This window comes from Podarcis bocagei (assembly GCF_964188305.1).
Source record: "Podarcis bocagei genome assembly, chromosome: 6".
In the NCBI taxonomy this organism is placed as follows: domain Eukaryota; kingdom Metazoa; phylum Chordata; class Lepidosauria; order Squamata; family Lacertidae; genus Podarcis; species Podarcis bocagei.
The window spans coordinates 11,221,943-11,245,194 of record NC_138130.1 but is presented as its reverse complement, the minus strand read 5'-3'; the positions used below and the strand labels follow the sequence as shown (position 1 = coordinate 11,245,194).

Genomic DNA, 23,252 nt, shown 5'->3' with positions numbered 1-23,252 from the left:
TTGGGCTTACTTCTGAGGATATGTGGATAGGATTGCATTATAATACTGCGGTCCTAAGAGGATGCAGGTAGCGCTGTGGTCTAAAACACATTTACTAGGAACTAAAATATGCTGCTTTAATGGAGTTTGCTTCCGAGTAAACCTATTTAGGATCGATCCTACAGGCTCTTTATTTGTAAAACAGCTAGGGAAAAGAATTAACATAAGTCATTAACCCTTTGAAGTCTCAGACCTTTTACAGATGTACATGTTTGTAAGTTGCATTTCACTGTTTCGGTGCCTGGCAGTGCTGCAGTACTTTGACTGCAGTCTTAAGCAAGCCCAGGGACGTTAGTAAAGAATAACAGTATGGCAGCATTTTTGGAGATAAGCCCACAGTGAAGATAAATGCTGCAGAATTTAGTACGGGAAAACGACAATATGGTCTTTGAAGTCTAACAATATCTGTTCCACTCATTAAAATGGAGGGAGGGCCAAAGATTGTGGGTGCATGAAAAGCAGGGTAAGTAAAAAAAAAAAGATCTCTAGGACAATATTAGTCAAGGATCAGTTGGAACCAGAAGCCTAGAAACCCATGAAAATGATTGGTATGTGTAAAATGAAATGTGCCTCTTCATTTCCCCCTTAGAAACTATGTAAAATCGTTTTACTAGAAAAAGAGGAGCAGGGGAAAATAGGCATGGGGGATGTGTGCATTTAAAAACATTTTTTTTTGCTAAACCTACCATTTAAAAAAAAATTAAAAAGAGGAAGTCTGCCTAGAGGTCAGGAAGCCACAAGGCTCCTTTGCCTTCTCATCTGCAACGAGGCTGTTTGCAAAAAGCGCAGAGTTTGCATTATGACATCCGTCACGTCAGGGGACCCGCTCCGTAGTGGACAGCGTGGAGGTGACGTTGCAGCAGTTTAGTGCCTCTGCACCAACACCGTTGCCCTGGGCTGGTTCTTACACTCTACCTGAGACAATCCATTTACTCTGCGGCAGCCCTGCTGACTTGCACTTTCTGAAGGACGGGAGTCTAAGGAGCCATTGCCCATCGCTGCTCCTCCTTTGCTCCCATCCAGCGCCTTAAATCTCCACCCCACTCATCCCTGTGGTAGTCGAGGGCGCGCCGTGGATTGGGGAGCTAGCCAGCCATACTCGGGGCGATTCATGCGAAGGCGCCGCTCCCTCTAAAAGTTGATTTTTGCAAGCAGCGTCTCAAATCCACTCCATCAGCCTCTGCACTAACCTCAACAGGACTAGAGCACGCACACACACACCCCAAAGTAAAATAAAAATGCAACTGCGTTTGCCATTCGCCAAGCACATTTCTCACGGAAGAGGAGGCTACTCCAGAGTAAATGGACAGCAAGAGCTGCGATCTATTCGCCTCTGGGGGGAGGGGGACGGGGCAGCCCGACTTTATGTCCTCGGAAGCCCCCCTAAACTCAACAGGGCTTAATCCCAAGTGTGTAGGACTGTACCCTTAAAAATCGCTTGGAAAATCCTACTGCTGCTGCTGCGGGTGACAAGGGAAGCGCTCCAGAGAATGGCATCCTCCTGTTTTTGCAAAGCGACGGCAAGCCGAGAAGGGAAGCGAGCCCAGCACAACAAGGGGGTTGCTTGCGCGTCTTTCCGACGGGGGGGTCGGGCTGATTGTGATTTGGCCAGAGTTGGCATTCTCCGCCGAGCAAATAAATAAATATATCCCCGGCAGCAGGGGGAAGGGGGTGGGAGCTGTGCGCTCGGGCTCCTTCGCAATTGGGGAAGGCGCAGCCTCACGTCAGTGTCGACACCCACCCGCCCGGCTCCCCTCCTCCTCCCCGTCCACGCCTTGCGCTCCCCTCGCCGCGCGCTCCCCTCCTGCGAGCTTGCAGCGCCGCTACATAAGCCGCGCTCGCCGCTCGCCGCCGGCGCATCGGAGTCGCGAGAGCGCGAGGACCCGAAGCCCGGAGGACAGAGAGAGAAAGAAAAAGAGGCTGGGGCGCCGAGCGGAGCCCGGGAAGCAGCAGCAGCAGCAGCAGCGGGCGCGCTCCGGAGCTTGGCGGGGAAGGCAGCGCGCCAGCCTGGAGGAGAAGCCGAGGGCGCGGCCGTAGAGGAAGGACTTGCTCCGGGCCGGCCATGGCCTTGGCGGACAGCGCGCGGGGGCTCCCCAACGGCGGCGGCGGCGGAGGCAGCAGCGCCTTGCGCAGCGCGGCGCGCCCCGCGCAGCCCGAGGCGGCGGCGTCGTCGGTGGGCGGCGAGGGCTTCCCGGAGATCGTGGAGCTGAACGTGGGCGGGCAGGTGTACGTGACCCGGCGCGGCACGGTGCTGTCGGTGCGCGGCTCTCTGCTGTGGCGCATGTTCTCGGAGCAGGCGGCGTCCGAGCTGCCGCGCGACTCCAAGGGCCGCTTCTTCTTGGACCGCGACGGCTTCCTCTTCCGCTACATCCTGGATTACCTGCGCGACCAGGAGCTGGTGCTGCCCGAGCGCTTCCCCGAGCGCAGCCGCCTGCAGAGGGAGGCCGAGTACTTCCAGCTGCCCGAGCTGGCGCGCCGTCTGGCGGCCGCCGGCCTCCCCTCCGCCGCCGCGCGCTTCTCGGGGCTCTTGCGCGACGCCTCCGTGTGCGCCGACGAGCCGCCGCCGGGCCTGGGCTACCTGGAGGCCGAGCTCCCCGAGGGCGGCGGCGGGGCTCTGTCGGCCTCGCCCACGTCCAGCCGCAGCCCGTCGGGCGGGCCTTTGCTGGCGCCGTCGCTCTCGCTGGACGCCGGCGGGGCGGCGTCGGGGCGGCGCTCGGGCTACATCACCATCGGCTACCGCGGCTCCTACACCATCGGGCGGGACGCGCAGGCCGACGCCAAGTTCCGCCGCGTGGCGCGCATCACGGTGTGCGGCAAGACGGCGCTGGCCAAGGAGGTCTTCGGCGAGACGCTCAACGAGAGCCGCGACCCCGACCGGCCCCCGGAGCGCTACACGGCCCGCTACTACCTCAAGTTCAACTTCCTGGAGCAGGCCTTCGACCGGCTCAGCGAGGCCGGCTTCCGCATGGCCGCTTGCTCTTCCACCGGCACCTGCGCCTTCGCCCCCGAGCAGGGCGGCCCCGCCGACGACAAGATCTGGACCAGCTACACCGAGTATGTCTTCTGCAGGGAGTGAGGGGACCGAGATGCACAAGTGCAGCCTGGGCTGGCCACCAACTCCACCACACCCAAGATTTTTTCTTTTTTCCAGGCACATGCCGTTCCTTTCCCTCACCTAGGATGACCGGGGCCTGACCTTGCAGAAAGAAACCTGCCTAGGCTCGACACATTTTTGGTGCGTGGGAGCTGCGCCTTGCAAAACTGTAGGAGAGTTTTGAAGGGGCTGTGCTGGGAGAGACAAAAGTGCCCCACCTGAATTCCTGCCCAGCATCCCAGATGGAGCCTTTGCCTAAGCAATAGGGTGGCAGCCTGAAGGCTCTTCCACCTTTTAGAACTGCACAGATAGGAAACCTCCCCATTGTGGTGTCTCCTCTTCTGTGTTGTTCTTAAAGGTGCAGAGAACTTCCTTCCCTTCCGCACGCTGAGTTCCTGGCCCCTTGTTGACATTTCTATGCACTTGCCCTGTGCTCATCCCTTCATAGCTTTGTGGCACCTCATGCACCCCTCACTCGTACCTTGGAAGAACACCATCTGCACCGAGGTTCCTTATATAGACAGTCACTCAGCCCCTCGCCCATAAGGAACGCCTCTTGTTTTGTACAAGTTGGATCACTTCCTTCTACCCCTTGCACTTAACATGGGTCCAGAGCACTTCCATGGGCCTTTGCCATGTAATGTGCTGCCATTGCCCAACCCTTTTATATAATCGTTGCCCACCTCAAATGCCAGCTGTGCAGAAATTCACTGTCCCAGAATCAACCCACTATGTGATCTGTTCATATCGCTAGAGGTAAAACACAAATCTTGACACACGTACCTGTGTCCCCTTTTTAACATGCATGCTTCCAAAGATGTCTGTCTTGTTCACCCCAGAACATACGTGCTGTATATTTTATTCCTGCATCTCCCCTCCCCTCCCCCATCCAGAGAATGGGTGGGCATCAAATGCTACTTCAATAATCATTCTGAGTCTGCTTCCACCAGTCTCCCATTTTCCTGCCTTCTTTCTGCATCATGGTGAAGGAACTGCTGTGTGGCCAGTCCGCTGCCATCCTTCCTGCTTCCCAGAAACTGTTGCCTTCTTGCCCTGGGATGGGGAGAGGAATCTGAAAGAGGGAGAGAGAACATTTTGCACTTCCCAGCCATGTTGGTGGTGAAGCAGAGAGAACCTTTCCTGATCATTATTTTCCCAGTGTTGCCTATCTCCTAAATTGGATGAAGTCAGTGGAATGGAACAGCTATTTCTGACAGGTTAGATTTTGTGGCTGCTTCTATTCCCCAACCCCTACCCTGTTTGGGGGCGAAATACTAGACCACGCAATCAGGGACCTCCTTGTACCATTTTATTCCCTTTGCCTTCTCTGCCGCTTTCCAAAGTCTCTTTCTTCTTCAGCTCTTTGGAACTGCGTTACAATGGGGATGGGTCAGAAGAGCCAGTGCCAAAAGGGGCCGTCATCAAAGTGGCGACTTCTGGATTTTTATACCACTTGAACAGTCGGAACTTCCCTTCCAGGAGCAAATCTCTTTGATGGCACGAAGCAGTGTCAGTTCTTTGAAAACTGAGTGTGCTTGCAAAATGTAATTCTGACACAGGGGACAATAGCAAGGAAGAGTCTTTGATGAAAATTCCTGTATTATCACTCTTTATGTATGTGTGTGTGTGTATTATATATAAAAAACCCCATTGCACATTGTTTAAATGTTCTGAAAGTAGTCTACCAGACTGGCTAAGGGTGGAGGTGTGTCAGGTCCTGGGCTTTGAGCAGCCACACAGATTGACAGATGTGCTAAGCGTTTTTTGGAACTCTCTGGGCAATAGCCAAGTCATACTAAGAGGTGTGGTCCCTCAGCGTGACTTGGCTGGGTAGCATCCTATATATATTCTTGTTTGATGTCTTCAAGGCTCAGTTTAATGCTTCTTTGAAGTGTCCTTTGGTGCCCTTTCCTTCCCTGGGCAAAAGAGTGATATTTCTACATTTGTTAAGACATGCTGCTGAGTAAAAGGTATGGGCATTCTGAGTGGGACGCGGTCTTTCTCTCCAAATACCTAAGGGCAAATTTGGCTCTGTTTTCATTGTTTTCTACTGGGAGGGGGTTTGCACCTACAACAGTGCAGAAACATTAAGTCCACGTATGTAGGAATTTTGGCTGGTGTCTTATCTATAGGGAAGGACCACCATGGTGATCTATAAGCACAAGTTTTTACTCTGAATGAAAGCTCTGATTCCCCCCCCCCCCGCGCATTAAACAGATCTATACATAAATGCACATTGCTCGGCTTAAAAGTACTGTCCATTTACATTTGCGACCTAATGGGTGCTTTTTATGCGATCCAGTCATTTGGCCATTCCTCAAGCGGTGCACATTGAAACTTGAAAATTTACTTAGCCAGAATTAGTGACAAACAGTGTCTTGATGCTTGGATACAGAGTTATGGGCACTATAGTCTTAACCAAAGAATATTTCTATTAAGTTTCCTCCCCCTCACTCCAAAGCTGTCATTTCAAAGAGTGGAATTTCCTTATTTGAGTAAAATATTATTTTAGGATCAAGTGTTGGCCTGTTAGAATTGCTGAGAGAGAGAGAGAGAGAGAGAGAGAGAGAGAGAGAGAGAGGCTTTTTTAATTTCCTTCTTTTTAGCTAAATGTCTAGCTGCAGCTTAAACCATTCATTTTGAAATTCTTCTGGGGCTTTATAAATATCAATCAACAGTCCGGATTTCAAACATCTCCCATCCACAGAAATGTTTTCCTTTTTTCTCTGGGAGATGGTTTTAAAATGATGTATTTTTTCAAAGAAAGCAAGAAAAAGAAAGGGAGAGAGAGAGCATTTTTAAATAAGGACAAGCAATACGAGAGCAATGGGAAGCCAGAGTTCCACAGAAGAGAGAGTACCCTGGTTGTCCTTATGCCTTATTATAAAATAATCCCATTGTCATATTTTCGCTAAGTGAGAGGTTATTGATTGCAATTAAGTATTTAAAATGTCATTCTCGAGAGCTGATTACAGTCTTTTTCTAGTTTGTGTTGAGTAATTCTCTCTGAAGTATGTTTTCTAAAATTTTGTATACAATCCAGTTTTCAGTAAGTCCTGAAATGAGCTCTTAGCTAGTTTTCTTTTCTTGTTTCTGTTTAAAAAATAAATCTTGTACTGTAGCTTACTAAGTCTATCATAAGAGTTATGAATGGGGGGTGGTTTTTAATTGAACTTGTGACTTAGTGTGTATATAAAGTGTATAAACATTTTACACGAATCATTTAGTTTTTTATTCATTTACTAGTGCTATACAGATTTTCATATGCTGTACCTGGACAGAGTACTTTCATATTAAGCTGTGTTTCTGCACCTATTTATATGGGGGGAGACTTGCGTACAAACATCAGCAAAATGATAGAAGTATGTTTGTCGACACTTACTTGCTTGAATGTGAATTAACAGCGAAAATTCCTGTTGGCTAAAACGCATCCCTCTAATGAAAACTTGTATTTTGATTAGTGAATGTTTATTTGCTAGCAGACTACCCTAAAGCTCCTATTATTTTTAAAACCAGAATGGGTATAATAAAAAGAACTAACTAGTAATTTTGTAATTGTTGTGTTCTGCGTCATTAAGTGTACTGGTGGGATATTGGGTTGTCATTAACAACCGAGTGATTGAGGATACTTAGGTTTATAACATAGCTAAACCAAAAAAACTTACTATCTGCCACCCCTCTGTGGTTTGTGTGAGAACATACCGCGTCTACTTTCTTGGAAGTAAGTCCCATTGAATATATAAAGTTGCCACAAATAAAATGCCTGTACCTCAGAATTGTCAACTTTCACTGACAGCAGAGCTCCAGGGAAATAATGGAGTTTTTTTCTCCCACGGCACTGCAAACTCTGATTATTTTAACTGTAAATGGCAGGAATGTGCAAAGCAAGGCTTTGGTCCTTTGCTGTCAAAGTTAGCAAAACTGGGACCCTTTCCAAGTGGCGTGAATGTACTTTCCAGTACAAATGAGTTTAGGTGCAAAGCTCATATCGCAGTCCAAAATTTGGGAAACTCTGCATTTCTGTATTATTGAACAATTGCAAATTCAGGAATGTTGGGTTTAGTTCAACATGGTGCTGTCCAGATGTTGGAGTGCAACTTGCATAAGCTTCTGCCATCATGGCCAGCAGTCTGAGATTATAGGAGTTGGCCTGGAACATCTGGAAGATGACAAATGAGCTAACTCTGGGCCAGTTCTATCACCTTCATAAGCATTGTTACGTAATAGTTCTGAACTCTAAACACATCTGCTTTGGAAGTTTATTGTACTGAAATGGTTACACATATCTAGGATGCGAATATTAAAAGTGAAAGAGGAATGTATGTGAGAGGTCATGGAGATGAGTTTTAATCCCAGGTTGGAACAGGGTCGTTCTAATGTGTACAGTGGTACCTCAGGTTAAGTACTTAATTCGTTCCGGAGGTCTGTTCTTAACATGAAGCACCACTTTAGCTAATGGGGCCTCCTGCTGCTGCCACGCCACCGGAACACAATTTCTGTTCTCATCCTGAAGCAAAGTTCTTAACCTGAGGTAATATTTCTGGGTTAGCGGAGGCTGTAACCTGAAGTGTATGTAACCTGAAGCGTATGTAACCCGAGGTACCACTGTATTGTCAAAGTGTACATCTGATAACGTTAAAATTGAACCTGTGCTTTAGTACAAACAAACTTTGTTTTTTAATACCTTGAGCAACTTAAGATAGCAAACCAGGCTGTGTAGTGGACATACGTTTACACTTGAACCAGAGAGGCCTGTGCCCTAAATCAGATGAGCCCTACCTCAAAGGGTTGTTGTGAAGAGAGAATGTGGGAACTCTATGCAGACTGTGCTGAGCTCCTTGGTGCAAAGGTTGGCTATGAACATATTAACAATCCTCAGCATAATCACTTGACAAAGAATCTCAAGAAATACAAGGGGATGACTTCTCAGTGAACATGCATTGGATTGGGCTGCAAAGCGCAAATGTTATCAAAGGTCTTGTCCTAAAAGCACATATGTAACAAACAGTTGATAAAACACTTCAGTGTTGTTGGGGGCGGGGTGAGAAAACCGTTGGCCAGGATCCGAAGAAAAATGCTCACATCCTTTACCTTTACCAAGTATCTGAGCTGGTTTTTCTTAAACAGGAGCTTCTTCCTTCTCTGCATTCCATGCCAAACACTCCAAACTGGTTTTATCTGATGAAGCAGGTGTGGAGAATCTGTGTCCTGCAAGAGATTGTTGGACCCTCATCATCCCTGACCACTAACCATGCTGGCAGCTGCCAATGAGGGGTCCAGCCACCTTGGGTGGCGGGGGGAGGGGGCGGAGGGGAGCAGGTTGTACCTCCCTCTGATAAAACATGTGGTTCTGTTATAGGTGCACACAAACTGTTGAGTACACCCAAAACAGACTTTTGGTCCCAGCCATGATCATTATACTGGGCTTCAGAGAAAACATACTAGAAAGGTGTTGTTCATCCAAGACACAACCTGCTCTGGTTTTCCTGAAGGTCTGCTGTCATTATTTGTGTTGCCTTCATCCCAGTGGGACGAGGATTTCTTAAGGTGAAGTTCGGGCTTGATTCAAGTCCACGCTCTAGACCCTGGCGAAATTGAGAATGTGATAAGTCAGAACTGTAAAGCTGGAAATCACAGTGTACATTTCCCCCACCACATGCTCAAACTTGCCTTTGCAATGCCTAAGCATAGATACTTAAAAGGGATGAGTTAGGGTTTAATTTTCAGGGTTCCAATGAGAAGCTCCCCATTGGAAGCCCCAGACACCCCATTGGCTCCTTGTTTCCTTCACTGATACAGATAACAGCTGAATGGTAATATTTGTTTTGTAAAGGGAATATGTGATTTTCCATGAATCCACACTATTATCTGACAGCAACCAGATTTGGAGATGCGTCTGCTAGTTTTTGAATCTACGTTGTGTGTTTCCAGAATACCCGCAATCACACTAATTTCTCATGTTGAAGTTGCTTAATTTTTGCTTAATTGTGGTCCACTTGAGTTTCGAATGTGCTGGGATTATTTTTCTTTGTGAAAGTTTACGCATGCAGCTGCCTGCTCCAACCGCTTTATCATGTGAACCTTTTTTTTTTAGATTAAAAAAGAAAATCCAGCCTTGTGGCATCTAAAAGGCTGGCAGATTTATTGTGTTAGGAATTTTCATCTCTGAAGTACAATATAACAGGGCTCTGTTTATGAAATATTGGTACTTGTGCAGCCCGCTGTTTTTCTAATTAATATTATGAAGACGCAGGGTTAGTGATTTGGAGAAGCAGTTTAAAAAGCTCTTAGCCATGTTTTCACCACTGTAGAGTTATCCCACTTGGGTTTGAGATTTGATGAAAAACGTTTAGATTTTTGCCTTTTGAAGTTGTGGGTTCTCTGTAAATGGATTCTATAAAAGCAGCATATTATTAGCACAACCTAAATTAAACTGACTTTCAAGTCAAGATGATTTAACAAAAGTCACAGATATATATTTAAGAATCCACATAGAGGCACACAAATAAATATAATTATTTTTCTTTCATTTTCATTATAAGGAAGCAGTCAGCTTCGATCTTACAAATGTTTTCTTTCTCCTTGGAGTTTCCTGAAAGAGGGTTTAAATTTATGTGAAAGGTTTGCACTAACAGAAGACTGAACTTGTATTAAAACTGCTGCTGAGAGCTCTGTACTATGCATTAAAAGCCTAATGGGATGATAGATTTGTTCTGATTCATGGAAGATTACTCATTAATTGCAAGTAAAATCTCTTTCTTTCCCCCTTTTAATCAAGTGAAGTATTTATCTATTTAGGCTGACTTGAAGCCCTACTGAACTCAATGGGAATTACTCCTGAAAAGATATGTATAGGATTACATCCTTAATGGATATTTTTTTGGGGGTGGGGGCTGGTCTATTAGATAGTAAAGCAGTTTTTCAAAAAAGACATTTGATAAATGTAGCAAAGTACAGTGGTACCTTGGTTTACCAAATTACTCTTTTCCGGAAGTCCATTCTTAAACCAAGGTGTGCTTTCCCTAATGAGGCCTCCCGCCTCCGGTGCCCTTCCACCATTCGGATTCTGTTTGTAGACCTAGGTAAAGTTCGCAAATCAGGACACTACTTCCGGTTTTGCGGAGTTCGTAAACCGAATAGTTCGTAAACAGGGCTTTTCTTAAACCGAGGTACCACTGTAGTGTGGTTTGACTTTTATTTCTTGGTAGTGTTTAGAAATTGTGTTTTTGTAACCAGAGTAAGATTGGTACACAAAAACTTAGTTTGTCAGTACACAATGTCTTTAACATCTTTTGTGAAGTTTTTTTTTTAAAAAAATCTAATAAGTTCTAAAGATGAAAAAAGTACTTGGTGACATCTTTTCTGAAGAGTGGGACAAAGACATTTTATGACAGCTAATGTCACCTTTATGTAGACTCTGCATTTATGAAGAATGTTGCATAAATTAATATACAATTGCTTGCTCAATAGGGTTGTTGAGCCTGGAGCCTTGGAAAAGCTCTTTCTGCTTTTAGAGTTGACCAGAATTTCCTGCAAATAATGTTGCTGCGATGAAAGAAGTAGCCCCTGGTAGAAATGTCTATTCTGTGTGATTCTTAAAAGTTCAGTAGCCCTTCTGGCATCTGGATGTAGCAACTCTGTCCTGTTGCAGATCAATTCCATAAATACTAAGGTTCAGAAAGCTGACTTATGCTGAGTTAGACCATTGGTCCATCAAACTCAATGCTGTAAATTGAATAACATCAGCTCTCCACACTTTCAGTCAGCGACTGAACCTGTAGTCCTTTGCATGCACAATATGTGATTTATCAATGATTTATGGCCTCCCACTTGCTCTCAGTCCTTTCAATAACAACAAAAAGGGGCTCCCTCTCTCCCTTTGGCAAACTTTTTAAAAGTATCCATCACAAGTAGGCAAAAATGGCTCATTCAAGGTGAAGGCAGGGCAGATGTTGGAATCCATCCTTCCATGACCATGGGTAATGATTGTGGGTGATGGACAATTGAGGGCCATAAATTGTCCGTTGCTGTTGTGCAGCCTGCCTTCCAGGAAGGACCAGAACCACCACAATGTGGTACTCTCCAGCCTTAACCCAGAGAGATGGTCCAGAAAGATACCACGGTCTCAAACGATGCTGATAACTTCAGAAGGATGGACTGTGTTAATTCAGTTTCTGAATAATTCAGGAGAGTAGGATAACAAAAGTAGTTTCACTCCAAACCAAAACCAGATTTGAGCACAATGAAACAATTCCAGATTTTTGTTATAGGAAAGCGCATCTGGATTTGTGCAGCCACTGCGCTCTGAAGCACCATATCCAATTAATGTAGATCGGAGGACAGTTTGAAGTTTGGGGCCCACTACTTTGCCAGCATGACGATTTTCTTAAAGCACAATACAGAGCACTGAACAATAGCCTGCAAAGTTAGCTAATGCATTGTTCCTTTTCTCAGTGCAGAACCAAGCAGTTCAATTAATTTGTACAATTATGCCCAGGGAATCACTAATAGGAACATTCCAAATAACTATAATTGTGGTTTTGCTTTTTTAGTAATGGGCAAGTTACGTGCCTCATAAAGAATTAAAGTATATTGTCTTTTGGAGCTTAATAATAGAAACAACAGCTGCTGCTGACCTATGTTGATCCCCCCCCCCAAAGGATAAAATAATTACCCTTGACTTTTCTGGTGAACAGCATATTGCTCAATTGTATTTTCTATAGCATGTCTCCAAGACATATTCCCTTGCAATTTCAAAACGAATCAAAACTCTGTGTATGAGCCAGGTCTTAAACTGAACCAGCGCCATTTGCGATAGATTCCTGCCATGTGATCATACTAAATTTCAAACATTTTCTGCAGTGGAATGTCACCTAAGTAACAGGATTGGGGCCTAATTCAGAGGGGTTTGAATTTTGCATAGTTCTATGACATCAGTTAGTACATTAGCCAGCTGATCAGAAAAACAATAACACACTCCAGCCTGCTTTTGTGCATTAACAGCAGCTTGGTGTGAGTAGGTGCAGCTTTCTAGAGTAAGATTACTGCCTTCTAATGTTTGCACATCAAGCCAGCCTTAAAGGCAGTGACTGCATTTGGTTCCAGCCCTGCTCTCTGCTTACTTGGCCCTGCCCATAGGGGACATGAAACCCTGCAATATTCAATCGTAAAAAAGATTGTCAACGCCTGATAGACATATTGGTTAAAAACTATCCTGTAAGTTTGGGGGTTTATCTAGATGTCCTCTGATAGGTACCTAGGGACGCGGGTGGTGCTGTGGGTAAAACCTCAGCGCCTAGGACTTGCCGATTGTTAGGTCGGCGGTTCGAATCCCCGCGGCGGGGTGCGCTCCCGTTGCCCGGTCCCAGCGCCTGCCAACCTAGCAGTTCGAAAGCACCCCCGGGTGCAAGTAGATAAATAGGGATCACTTACTAGCAGGAAGGTAAACGCCGTTTCCGTGTGTTGCACTGGCTCGCCAGATGCAGCTTGTCACGCTGGCCACGTGACCCGGAAGTGTCTGCGGACAGCGCTGGCTCCCGGCCTGTAGAGTGAGATGAGCGCACAACCCTAGAGTCTGTCAAGACTGGCCCGTACGGGCAGGGGTACCTTTACCTTTACCTTTAATGGTGGCTTTATACTGGACCATCCACACAACATTCTATTTTATTAATTGCTCTGGGATGTTTCTCCAACGTTACTGCATTATTGCTTTCTGGAGGGTCGCTCTTGAATTGCAGAGCAGCAAAAGTGGGACAACCACCCACACCTAGGAATGTTTGTGGTGTGAAAAGGGACAGGATTTCAGCAGGAAGCTGCCGTGTGTGTACTTATTGAGCAAAACAGAAGTATGTTCAACCTGAAACTTTTGAGGATGCAAGGTGTGTTGAAAGTGGGATCACGTATAGCTGCCCCAATACCATTGCAAGCACAAATACCCTGGACACACAATACGAAGGGCATCTGAAGGACCCTGCTTTGAAGTGAGGCTTTCCTGGAACAATTGCTGTGGGCACAAAATTCTTAGGGGTGTCAGGTAATTGAATGTGTGGGTGCACTCCACCCGTTTCCCCCCCGCCCACCCCCTCCATGTGGCTCCCATTTAAACAATGCCATAGTGAAGGCAAAAGATGCGCAGGGAGGCCCCGAGGGAAGGAGGATGGATGGTGGTCATCCGGCCGCACCGCTATACCTGAGAGCGGTCCCGGGCACTAGCAACCCACGCTATGCCACTGGAAGGTGGAGTTGAACTTTGAAAGAATCCTTTGGAGACGTTGGTGTCCCTAGAACCCTAGGGTGGTATTCAACTGAGTTTTACTTAGAGCAGACTTATTGAAATTACTGAACATTCTTAAGTTAGATCCAAAAATTTTCGTGGATGTACTTTGAGTAAAGCTTCGTTAAGTACCACCTCTTGTTGTCCTTTCTATTATTTCTTTAGGTCTCAGGGTGGATTATAACCAGCAACACTAGGCAACAGAGTGGGTTCTAAAAATGCCTATCTCAGGTGTCTATAGGTCAGAGTAATATGGTGCATTTCAGCATACAGTGAAACTGTACAGTTCCACGACTTATGGGCTGCCGCAAAGAATGCCGTCTCTCAGGCCACCACCACCATGAGCATCTGAGGATATCAGAACTACCCACAGGGCCTTTTCTGCTGATATTAACATTGAGCGGGTCTGTAGGGAAGGAGGCAGTCTTTCTGATATTTGGGGCCTAGGTCTCTTAGGGCTATAAACAGTCATGTGAGAATTTTGAATAGGGTCCAGAAACAAATGAGCAGCTAACGAATTTGGTGACTATGTGGGAGCGCTATGGTGTGTTAGCATTTGTGACCTTCTGCCTAATGCTCAACTTGCATATTAGTTAAATATATTACAAAATGTTGCAACCACCCCTCCAAAGGAATTCTGGGTAAGCACTGTAACCCTGAAATTTCTCATTGCTCAAAGTGTGATTGAAAGCACGCGCATAATGCTCTTTGCACACCCTGCCACAAGCAGCAAGGCGCCAGGGCTTCTTTCCATATTTTATAAACGTCCAGTGGAACGATGGCTCCTGTTGTTTCACTTCAGCATCACATGTCGACAGCTATTAATCAAACTCAGTCATGTTTTAAATTATTTTTCTTAACTGGCTGTCTGGAGCCGTGGTTTTGTTTCAGCAACATAGTTTGTGAGTTAATAACAGCTGGTTTTCCATAAATTGTCATTTACATATGGTAACAGCTGAAGGTCAAATAATGACTGCTCTGGTGTGTTACGTACATTTAGCATAGTCGGCAAAAAAATCACTCTGTTTAACAGCCATGACAAGCTGTCTTTCCTTGTAATTATTTGCATATACCTAGTGCATGTTACCTGGTTGCTAAAACATTTGTCTGCATGTTGGGCCTTGGAACCTTGCTATCTTGCATCTCAATTTTTGCTGCATTTACAATATGCAATATGGTCTTGTTGTGTTAGATTGAAGTGGGAACCATGTTAAGTTTTAAAGCTGGGGTGCCCACATGTCAGATTCAGCGCATGAGGACATTCAATTCTGCCCATTGACTTTTCGCCCTCAGCCCAGTCCTTTCTCCTCAGTACCATCCTTTCCCCAGTCCATGGAGCACTGCTTTGAACCATGGTGGTCAACACGGCCTGCTTTTTCTGAGGGTCCCCATTGCTTTGAACACCTCCTGTGGTCCCCCTCTCATTCTGAAGCTCCTGGGCAATCTCCGCCATGTGCAGTAATCCTTAAGAGAGCTCAGGCTTCCCTCAAGAGAAACTGCACATGGTTTGCTATTTCTTAAGGCAGTAATTGCAGGGGAATTTCTGAGGATTGGCTGCATGTTACGGTCACAGCTACCACTTCTTCAAAGATACCACATTCTTGGATAGCCACACAAAGAGCTTTACTGTGGTCCATAGACCCCCCAAAAACCACAGTACAACAATAGTAAATATCAACAGTTCTTAAGGTGTAAAATTGGCCTTGCTAGGAGGATCTTTCTGATTTTTACTACAGTGGTACCTCTGATTGTGAATGGGATCCGTTTGGGAGGGCTGTTTGCAACATGAAAGGAACACAACCCGCAACGGTGCATCTGCGCATGCGCGGCTTGTGATTCGCTGCTTCTGTGCATGCACATGATGTCATTTTGTGCGCATGCGCGAGCAGCAAAACCTGGAAGTAACCCTTTCCGGTACTTCCGGGTTGCCGTGGGACATAACCTGAAAGAATGTAACATGAAGCGGGCGTAACACGAAGTATGACTGTACCTCTGAGAGGAATTTTGCTACAGCCAGTGTAATAGTATCAAAGTTTCCCACAAGGAGAACATTGACATGAGATGAGAACTCATGTCTTCCATCTCACAAAATGAGTGATGGCCACCAAGTCGGATGGCTTTAAAAGACAAATCAATGGAGGCAATGGCTGCCAATGGCTACGTCGCTATTCTCTGCCTTCACACCTTAACAATAAGACATTGTTGTTAATCTTTATCAGTTCTTTACTTCTCTCTCTCTTTGCGACAATATATTTGTCTGGGAGGGAATATCAGCCAACGATAAGAAGGGATGGGGTTTGCTGTTGTGCACTTGGTCATCTTTTGTTTGCATTATCGTTACTCAAACTGGGTCCATAGAGGCTCACATTTTGCTAAATTCGTCCAATCTTGGCCCAGTATGGCAGTTTGTGAAAATAACATTATTGTTTTCGATTCTCCTGATGGTGGTGTGATTGCCTCTTACATAATGGATATTGTTATATTCCTATATTTTCTTGCAGTTTACAGTACCGCTACAGTTATTGATTGCTCACCACCCAGTAGTCATCTGCCCCCAGGGGGCAGGAAACAAAAGATTTAAAATCATTGTGAGTGAATGACACAGATCATCAGCAAGACATCCCCTATTGGGAAAACCGTTTAACACAACAACAAATCCAGTCCTCTCCCTCATCCCTCCCTTTCTGTTCCTGTTGCAAAGCTGTGAATGGCCACTTGCAGAAGAAAATTTGGCAAGGGCAATAATTGCTCAAAGCACTTTTTCCACAGGAAAAATATTATCCACTTTGGCCATTACTGCCTGAATTAATACTATAGTGGAAGACATTAGAAAGATGATTGAAAGCACATAAAAGGGGGAATTAAATCAACAAATCATTTATTTCAAGTAAGCATTTTTATAACAAAAATATATTTTTACATTCAGATTTCTCATAAAAGCAATTTGCATGTAAAAAACCCTTCTTTTTTAAAAAAATGTATTCAGTTTGAACTTTGATATTAATATAAATTAGTAATGTTAAGAATTATTTTAGTTAGAGTCACATTTTAAACATTGCAGAACATCACCAGTGAGGGTGGGTTGGTCTGGAATGGCCTCTGTCCTTCACCACCACAGACAAAAAAAGTGTTTGCATTGTTTTGTCTTCTGTATGATAAATGCTGTACAGTGGTACCTCGGGTTACATATGCTTCAGGTTACATACGCTTCAGGTTACAGACTCTGCTAACCCAGAAATAGTGCTTCAGGAGAACTTTGCTTCAGGATGAGAACAGAAATCGTGCTCCAGTGGCACGGCAGCAGCAGGAGGCCCCATTAGCTAAAGTGGTGTTTCAGGTTAAGAACAGTTTCAGATTAAGAACAGACCTCCAGAATGAATTAAGTACGCAACCAAAGGTACCACTGTATTTACTCGAATGTAATGTGCACCTTTTTGGGCCAAATTTGCATCGTGAAAATTAGGGTGCGCATTAAATTTTCTGGTGCCAGTAAATCCTTTTTTTCGTTTCAAGGTTTTGAAAATTGAGGTGCGCACTGGAGTCCTGTAAATATGGTAAATGAAAAACATAATGTTAATAAATGATGGATTGATGAGAGATGAGGCTGCAGAAAACCTGCGTCCTCCAAAAAGACCTTATTTTTGGACAAGAATGTATGAAGCTGTCTCTGAAAAGATAATCATTCTTTGTTCTGAAATTTATTTGTTTTTGAATTTATAAAGCTACTAGTGCACACAATTGTGTAACGGTGATCTATATAGGCAGGTAGACAGAACGAGAAATGAAACAGTAAATGTTGATGGCAATCGTCACCGCAATAAAAAACAGTTCAACAGAGCACACATTTTGCCAAAGATACTTCAAAACAATGACAACAAACAGAGTAACAATAGTATAAGAAATCATAGCTAAATATGTCAAGGGTTTGAAAACAGTGTCATTAAATTTGCAGCCACAGCAGGCGCTGTAGTTCTCTGATGGTTTGACTTCATCCCTGAAGGCACACTCTTCCATTGATGGACGGATGCCCGCAGCATTAAGTTTGCAATTTTCTTTAAATTTAAAAATGGTATCACTGAGGATTGCCAGTGCTCCCACGGAAAACAACTGGCTCACCAGGTCGGTGAACAAGCAAACACCTGCAGAGCTCACGTTGTGAAATCCTCCACCATCCCTATCGATGAGTTTCCTACTCGCCCTCAGCTTTCCAAAGAGGTATACCCAGAGGCAGACTCTGTCTCTAAGACATTTCCCTAGCTGAGTCAGCTGTCCCCAGGCAGTTGCTTGGTTCGCTTTTCTGATGGGACCGCCCTGTGCCCTGCCACGGGCCTGTGGTTCATCTCATCACACAGCGACAAAGCTAGAGTGGTAGCTGGGAATTGTCTAAAATGGCAGAATGAGAGCAACTTGGCATTTTCTTGGCAAGTGCTATTCTCTCAACCCATCTGAAGGGTGCTCAATTTAGGTCTCTCAAGTAAGCAGGGACTTTTCTTTCTCTCTCAAAAGGTGCAGTGGGATGTAATAGTGTGGAAACGCAAACATCTCCTGCTGGCATCATCCACCTTCTCAACAACCCACTCAAAAATGTCAAGAAGATGCTTGATGAGCGACTCCTCTTCTTCATCCATAATTATCATTGATTAAAATTTTCCAAATCTGTGTTCCTTGCCTTTTGCTTCTCAGCACATTAATTTTTTTATTTTTTTTAGGATGGAGTTGTGGGGGGTTGCTTTTTTGTTTTTCAGATAGCACGCTGCAGCTGTCGCTCTGCTATGAGTCTGGCTGGCTGTGCCATCCTGGGTTCTTCCTCTGGGTTTTTCTCTTATTACACACAATTTTAAAAAAAGAAATAACTGAAAGTGTTAGGACAGAGCTATTGTTTATTGCCCATAGATGCTCACAGATTTCTTCAGCCCTGCTGTTGTCTCTGGTCAAACAGGGTTTGTTGGCTTATGCAAAATCCTGTTTGATCAAAGGTGACAGTGGAACCAGAGTAACAAACTTTGCATGCACAATGGGTTCTGTAATATACCAGTTTTAACTCAACCCTCCCAAAACCACCCTGTCTCCACCCTATTCAGGGATGTATAGGTGTCCTGTAGTTTATCTTCTGAAGCCATGTAAAATTAACAACTGTTGGGAAGACTAGATTCAGGTAGGTAGCTGTGTTGGTCTGACACAGTCGAAATAAATTTAAAAATGTAAAAAATTGCCCAGTAGCACCTTAAGGTAAAGGTAAAGGGACCCCTGACCATTAGGTCCAGTCATGACCAACTCTGGGGTTGTGGTGCTCATTTCGCTTTATTGGCTGAGGGAGCCGGCGTACAGCTTCCAGGTCATATGGCCAGCATGACTATGCCACTTCTGGCGAGCCAGAGCAGTACACGGAAATGCCGTTTACCTTCCTGCTGCAGCGCTACCTATTTATCTACTTGCACTTTGACATGCTTTCGAACAACTAGGTTGGCAGGAGCAGGGACCGAGCAACGGGAGCTCACCCCATCGCGGGGATTTGAACCGCCAACCTTCTGATCGGCAAGCCCTAGGCTCTGTGGTTTAACCCACAGCGCCACCCACGTCCCTTAGTAGCACCTTAGAGACCAACTAAGTTTGTTCTGGGTATAAGCTTTCGTGTGCATGCACACTTCTTCAGATACAGTGCATGCAGAAGTGTGCATGCACACGAAAGCTTATACCCAGAACAAACTTACTTGGTATCTAAGGTGCTACTGGACAATTTTATTTTATTTATTTTTTATTTTTATTTATTTGTTGGGAAGACTGTTGGATTTCCAATATTTGGCAATCTGGATTCAAATAAGCCTTGAAAAGCGTAACTTCAAGGTAACCTGAATATTATTTTTTGCTGCTATTATCTCACCTCCGCTCCATATCCCTGTCTTCAGCCAAACAGATGGCCTTGTTTAGAATAGCCTTCCCATCTAAATCAAGCTTCAGGTCTCTTCAAGTCCCTCATCATGATTCACGACATTATCAAAGCCTGGCTTTATTGAACTTCCTGAACTTTGCCCTCTGACTTTACTGTTTCATTTTAAATTGTAGTGGCCCACACTAGGACCTCAGAGTGATTAAACAATGATGATGATGAGACCGCCAACTCTCATAAATAATTCTCTATTCATTGTCTTGAGAAATAGAGGATCATGAGAAATAGCAAACCATCCTCTGAAGCGCCCCCTTCCTCACCTGGGCTGCCTGCCACCCATGCTGCTTGCTTGTTTGCATGTCTGCTGTTTTTTTTTATCATGCTACTGTGGCCACCTATTGGCAGCCACATGAACTGCAGCATGATGACAGCCATACATTATTATTATATGGCAATATAAGTTCAAACCATTCTAAACATGAAAAGCAGTCCTGTGGTTGCATGTTTGCTAAAATTCTATAGCTTCAGTTCAAAAGTTAATCTATCTTTTAAAGAGAGGGTAGATTCAAAAATACGCAGTAATAACAATAATATCCAATATTACACACTTTACTTTTTTGTGTGTAGGTAATCCTCACAAGATTGTTATGTTATAATTGTAGCGGAGGGGAAACTGAGGCAAAGGGAGAGAAGAAGGAGAGAGGCTTGCTTAAAGCTGCTTATAATGCAATCCTATACATGTCTTCTCAGAAATAAGCCCCACTGAGTTCAGTAAGACTTACACTCAGATAAACATGCACAGGATTGTCACCTCAGTTAGTTTGTGGCTGAGATGAGATCTGAACAGATAATCACCTCCATCACAACACAAATACTTAGCCACTTAAATATACCAACTCTTCATATATGCTTCTGGTGAATGTTCTGTTTTCCAGAATCCAATTCAACCCAGAGATATTTCCTTATTAGACACTTTAAACTTAGTTGCAATTGCTGAATTGCCTTGCACCAAGGGATTTTATTTTCTAGCAGGCAAGCGTCTCCATATAACTCTATGAGCTAAATGCTGAAACATATTATATAGAGACTTAGTTGTGATTAAACTGGCTGCAGCTTAATCAAGAAAACTGTTTCCATGTCTGAGATAAAATCCACACAGCCAAAGTTAGTGGGATCCATTCTTAGGTATCCTTGTGTCAGCTGCTATGGATGAGGGAACAAACTTAATAACCTAACCTTTCTGCTGGTTTCTCTAAAGATAAGAATCCAGATTGAAAAGCGGACTGAGATGTTTCCTGCAAAATCAATTCGGGGTATGATTACTTTTTTACACACAGAAAAGTGCAGGGAACATTTAACTTGTGTGGGGAGCATTTAATTTTTGTTAGACCTTCAGACCAGAATACTTTCTACTGTAAAATAAAAAGAAACACAATTCACTGTGACGTTTTCACTAGCCTGTTGAAGGCACCATTTGCTTCAGTGGGGCAGACACAACAGGAAAACATCCATGCGGACTGTGCCCCAAAGCCTGTCTGTGATTTGGCTACAGTAATGCTAACTACCTTGATGCTGTACTTCACAGCTGTGAAGGACGAGAGAAGGCCAATTTATATTGCATTTCACTGTGCACAAAAACCTAAGAGTGTAACAGTGGGAAAATGTTAGGGCACAAACAAACAATATAACTTAATTTTGCAATTGCAGAACTGTGTGCTTTGGTCTAATCCATGTGGCATCTGTAGAGCTGACGAAGGAATAACATTTATAATGATGTTTTCTGGGAACCATCTGTAAAGGTGGATTCACATGACTGTCAATCATGTGGCAGCCCCTGAAAAGCACTGTGGGAAGAGCCTTGCTATGCTAGTAAGGCCACGCTATGCTACCAGCGTGGCCTTATGCTTCATGAAACTAGAGTCCACTTCCTGATTTTGTTCCTCAAGAAAGCTGTGTAAGAGAGGTAAAGCCTGTGTTTCAGAGCCTTTACCAGAGTGTGAGGCTAAGGATGCCAATGGCTACTGCTTTTGCTGGCTATATATTACCTCCAGGATCAAAGACATCATGCTTAGCCTGAATATCACCTGCTGGGCAACACGATTGAGGAGAGTGCCCTGGACTCATGCCCTGCTTGCAGCCAAGTGTCATCACCCTGGACCAATCAAAACCATTTGGCTCTTCGGATCAGCCCTCATCATAATATCATGTGATTACTTATACAAGCCAACTTAAAAGAAAACCATCTTTCACCACTGCGGCACAGTATTTACTTTATGAAAAAAATTGAGAGAATAGAGTTCTTTAGAAACATTGCCTCCTCTGTTAAGCTGCATTTTCACCTTTGTGTGTGACCTGATCTCCTGCAGATTCCTTGGGAGGAAATGCCTTTGACTGCAATGGAATCCACTTCCACGTCATGTGTTTGGGACTCAGGCGCAAGGCCAGGAATACTATTCTGGCTGCCAAATGGCTCCATCTCGTTTTCTTTTTTCAAGTTGGAGGAGATATCCTTACCTGACACTTTGTTTAACCAAGATGAATGGACAGGAATTTCTGCCAAGCTGGATTTCCTTTTTTACATTAAACAAGCAAGTTTAGAAATGAATATGTGCTAACTAACCAAACACAGATTGATTGTGAGAGAGTCGATCTTTATTTTGTCTAAACGCTTTAAGATATCAAGGCATATTTAAAATGAAAGTTATTTTGTCCTTAAATGAACCAGCAGGAACATGAATTGGCACTCATTAGGATCCATGTCCAAGGCTTTCAAAACTAAGGACACACCACACATGACATAGGTGATGGGAACATAAGAAAAGGGAAACCAAAGAGACCCCAGACTTGTCTCATATATCTCACTGGCAGAAGACCCCATCTTTCTACTTACAACAGACTTTAGCTTTGGTCTCAGAAATTAGCTAGAAGCAAGCAAGGCATAATTTTGGCCTCCCTAATAACCTTTTCACCCAGCTCAAACGAGGAAGAGCATAAACTTATTAGACCCCTGACTCATCCCTCATGAACCTTAACAAAAAAAATGCAATGTTCAGCAAAAGCTACCACAAGGCTACCAGCACCCAACTGCCATAACTTGTGGCTTTGTCCTTTTTTTACTTTCCTAAGCATTGTATTGATCAAATTAATAATCAGCAGAATAAGTTAGAAGCACCCCCACCCCACAACAAAAAAACCCACAGACATTCCAGTACCTGATTTACCCTGGTGACTAAGTTGTAACTGCTGGCTTTGCAAGATGAGGTAAGGAAAAGTAGAAAGTAGGGATCATTTATGCCAATTGCCTGATAGTCAATAGAAACATAGTAAAGTGGCTAACCAATGTATTTCAAATACAGTGGTACCTCAGGTTAAGAACTTAATTCGTTCTGGAGGTCCGTTCTTAACCTGAAACTGTTCTTAACCTGCAGCACCACTTTAGCTAATGCGGCCTCCTGCTGCCGCTGCACTACCGCTGCATGATTTCTGTTCTCATCCTGAAGCAAAGTTCTTAACCCGAGGTACTATTTCTAGGTTAGTGGAGTCTGTAACCTGAAGTGTCTGTAACCTGAAGCATCTGTAACCCAAGGTGCCACTGTATAGAAATCTGTAGTGAAGAGCACCACTTTTTCCACCACTGGTGTGATATTATTTGGCTGGTCACCCCAATTGGATGGTTTGTCTTTAACATAGAGATGATGTGAAAATGGAATCCCTGTTGAGATCTCCCCACCTGTACCTGCAGGTAAGGTATAGGATCAGTTTTTGCTTTCATCATAGCCATCCTGGAGTTCTTGCCTGCTTCTGTCATTGGCTGCTGTTGGGCAGAGGTGGAGAGATTTCCAGCTTGAAATTGGGGAGGATTCAACACTACAGTTATGCTCTGGCCTGGTGGAACGCTCTGTCTCATGAGACCAGGGCACTGTGGGATCTGATTTCTTTCCGCAGGGCCTGTAAGACAG

At 44.5% G+C, this 23,252-nt stretch overlaps 2 protein-coding genes across 3 annotated transcripts in view; both read left to right on the top strand.

Moving 5' to 3' along the window:
• The window catches only part of LOC308589400 (uncharacterized protein), a 256,421-nt gene that overhangs the window by 21,150 nt on the left and 212,019 nt on the right, over positions 1-23,252 (top strand). The window lies entirely within an intron of this gene.
• Positions 1,781-6,680, top strand: KCTD12 (potassium channel tetramerization domain containing 12). The gene has a single exon (XM_081199121.1). The coding sequence runs from the start codon at positions 2,102-2,104 to the stop codon at positions 3,113-3,115; it is 1,014 nt and encodes a 337-aa protein (XP_081055247.1). The 5' UTR covers positions 1,781-2,101; the 3' UTR covers positions 3,116-6,680.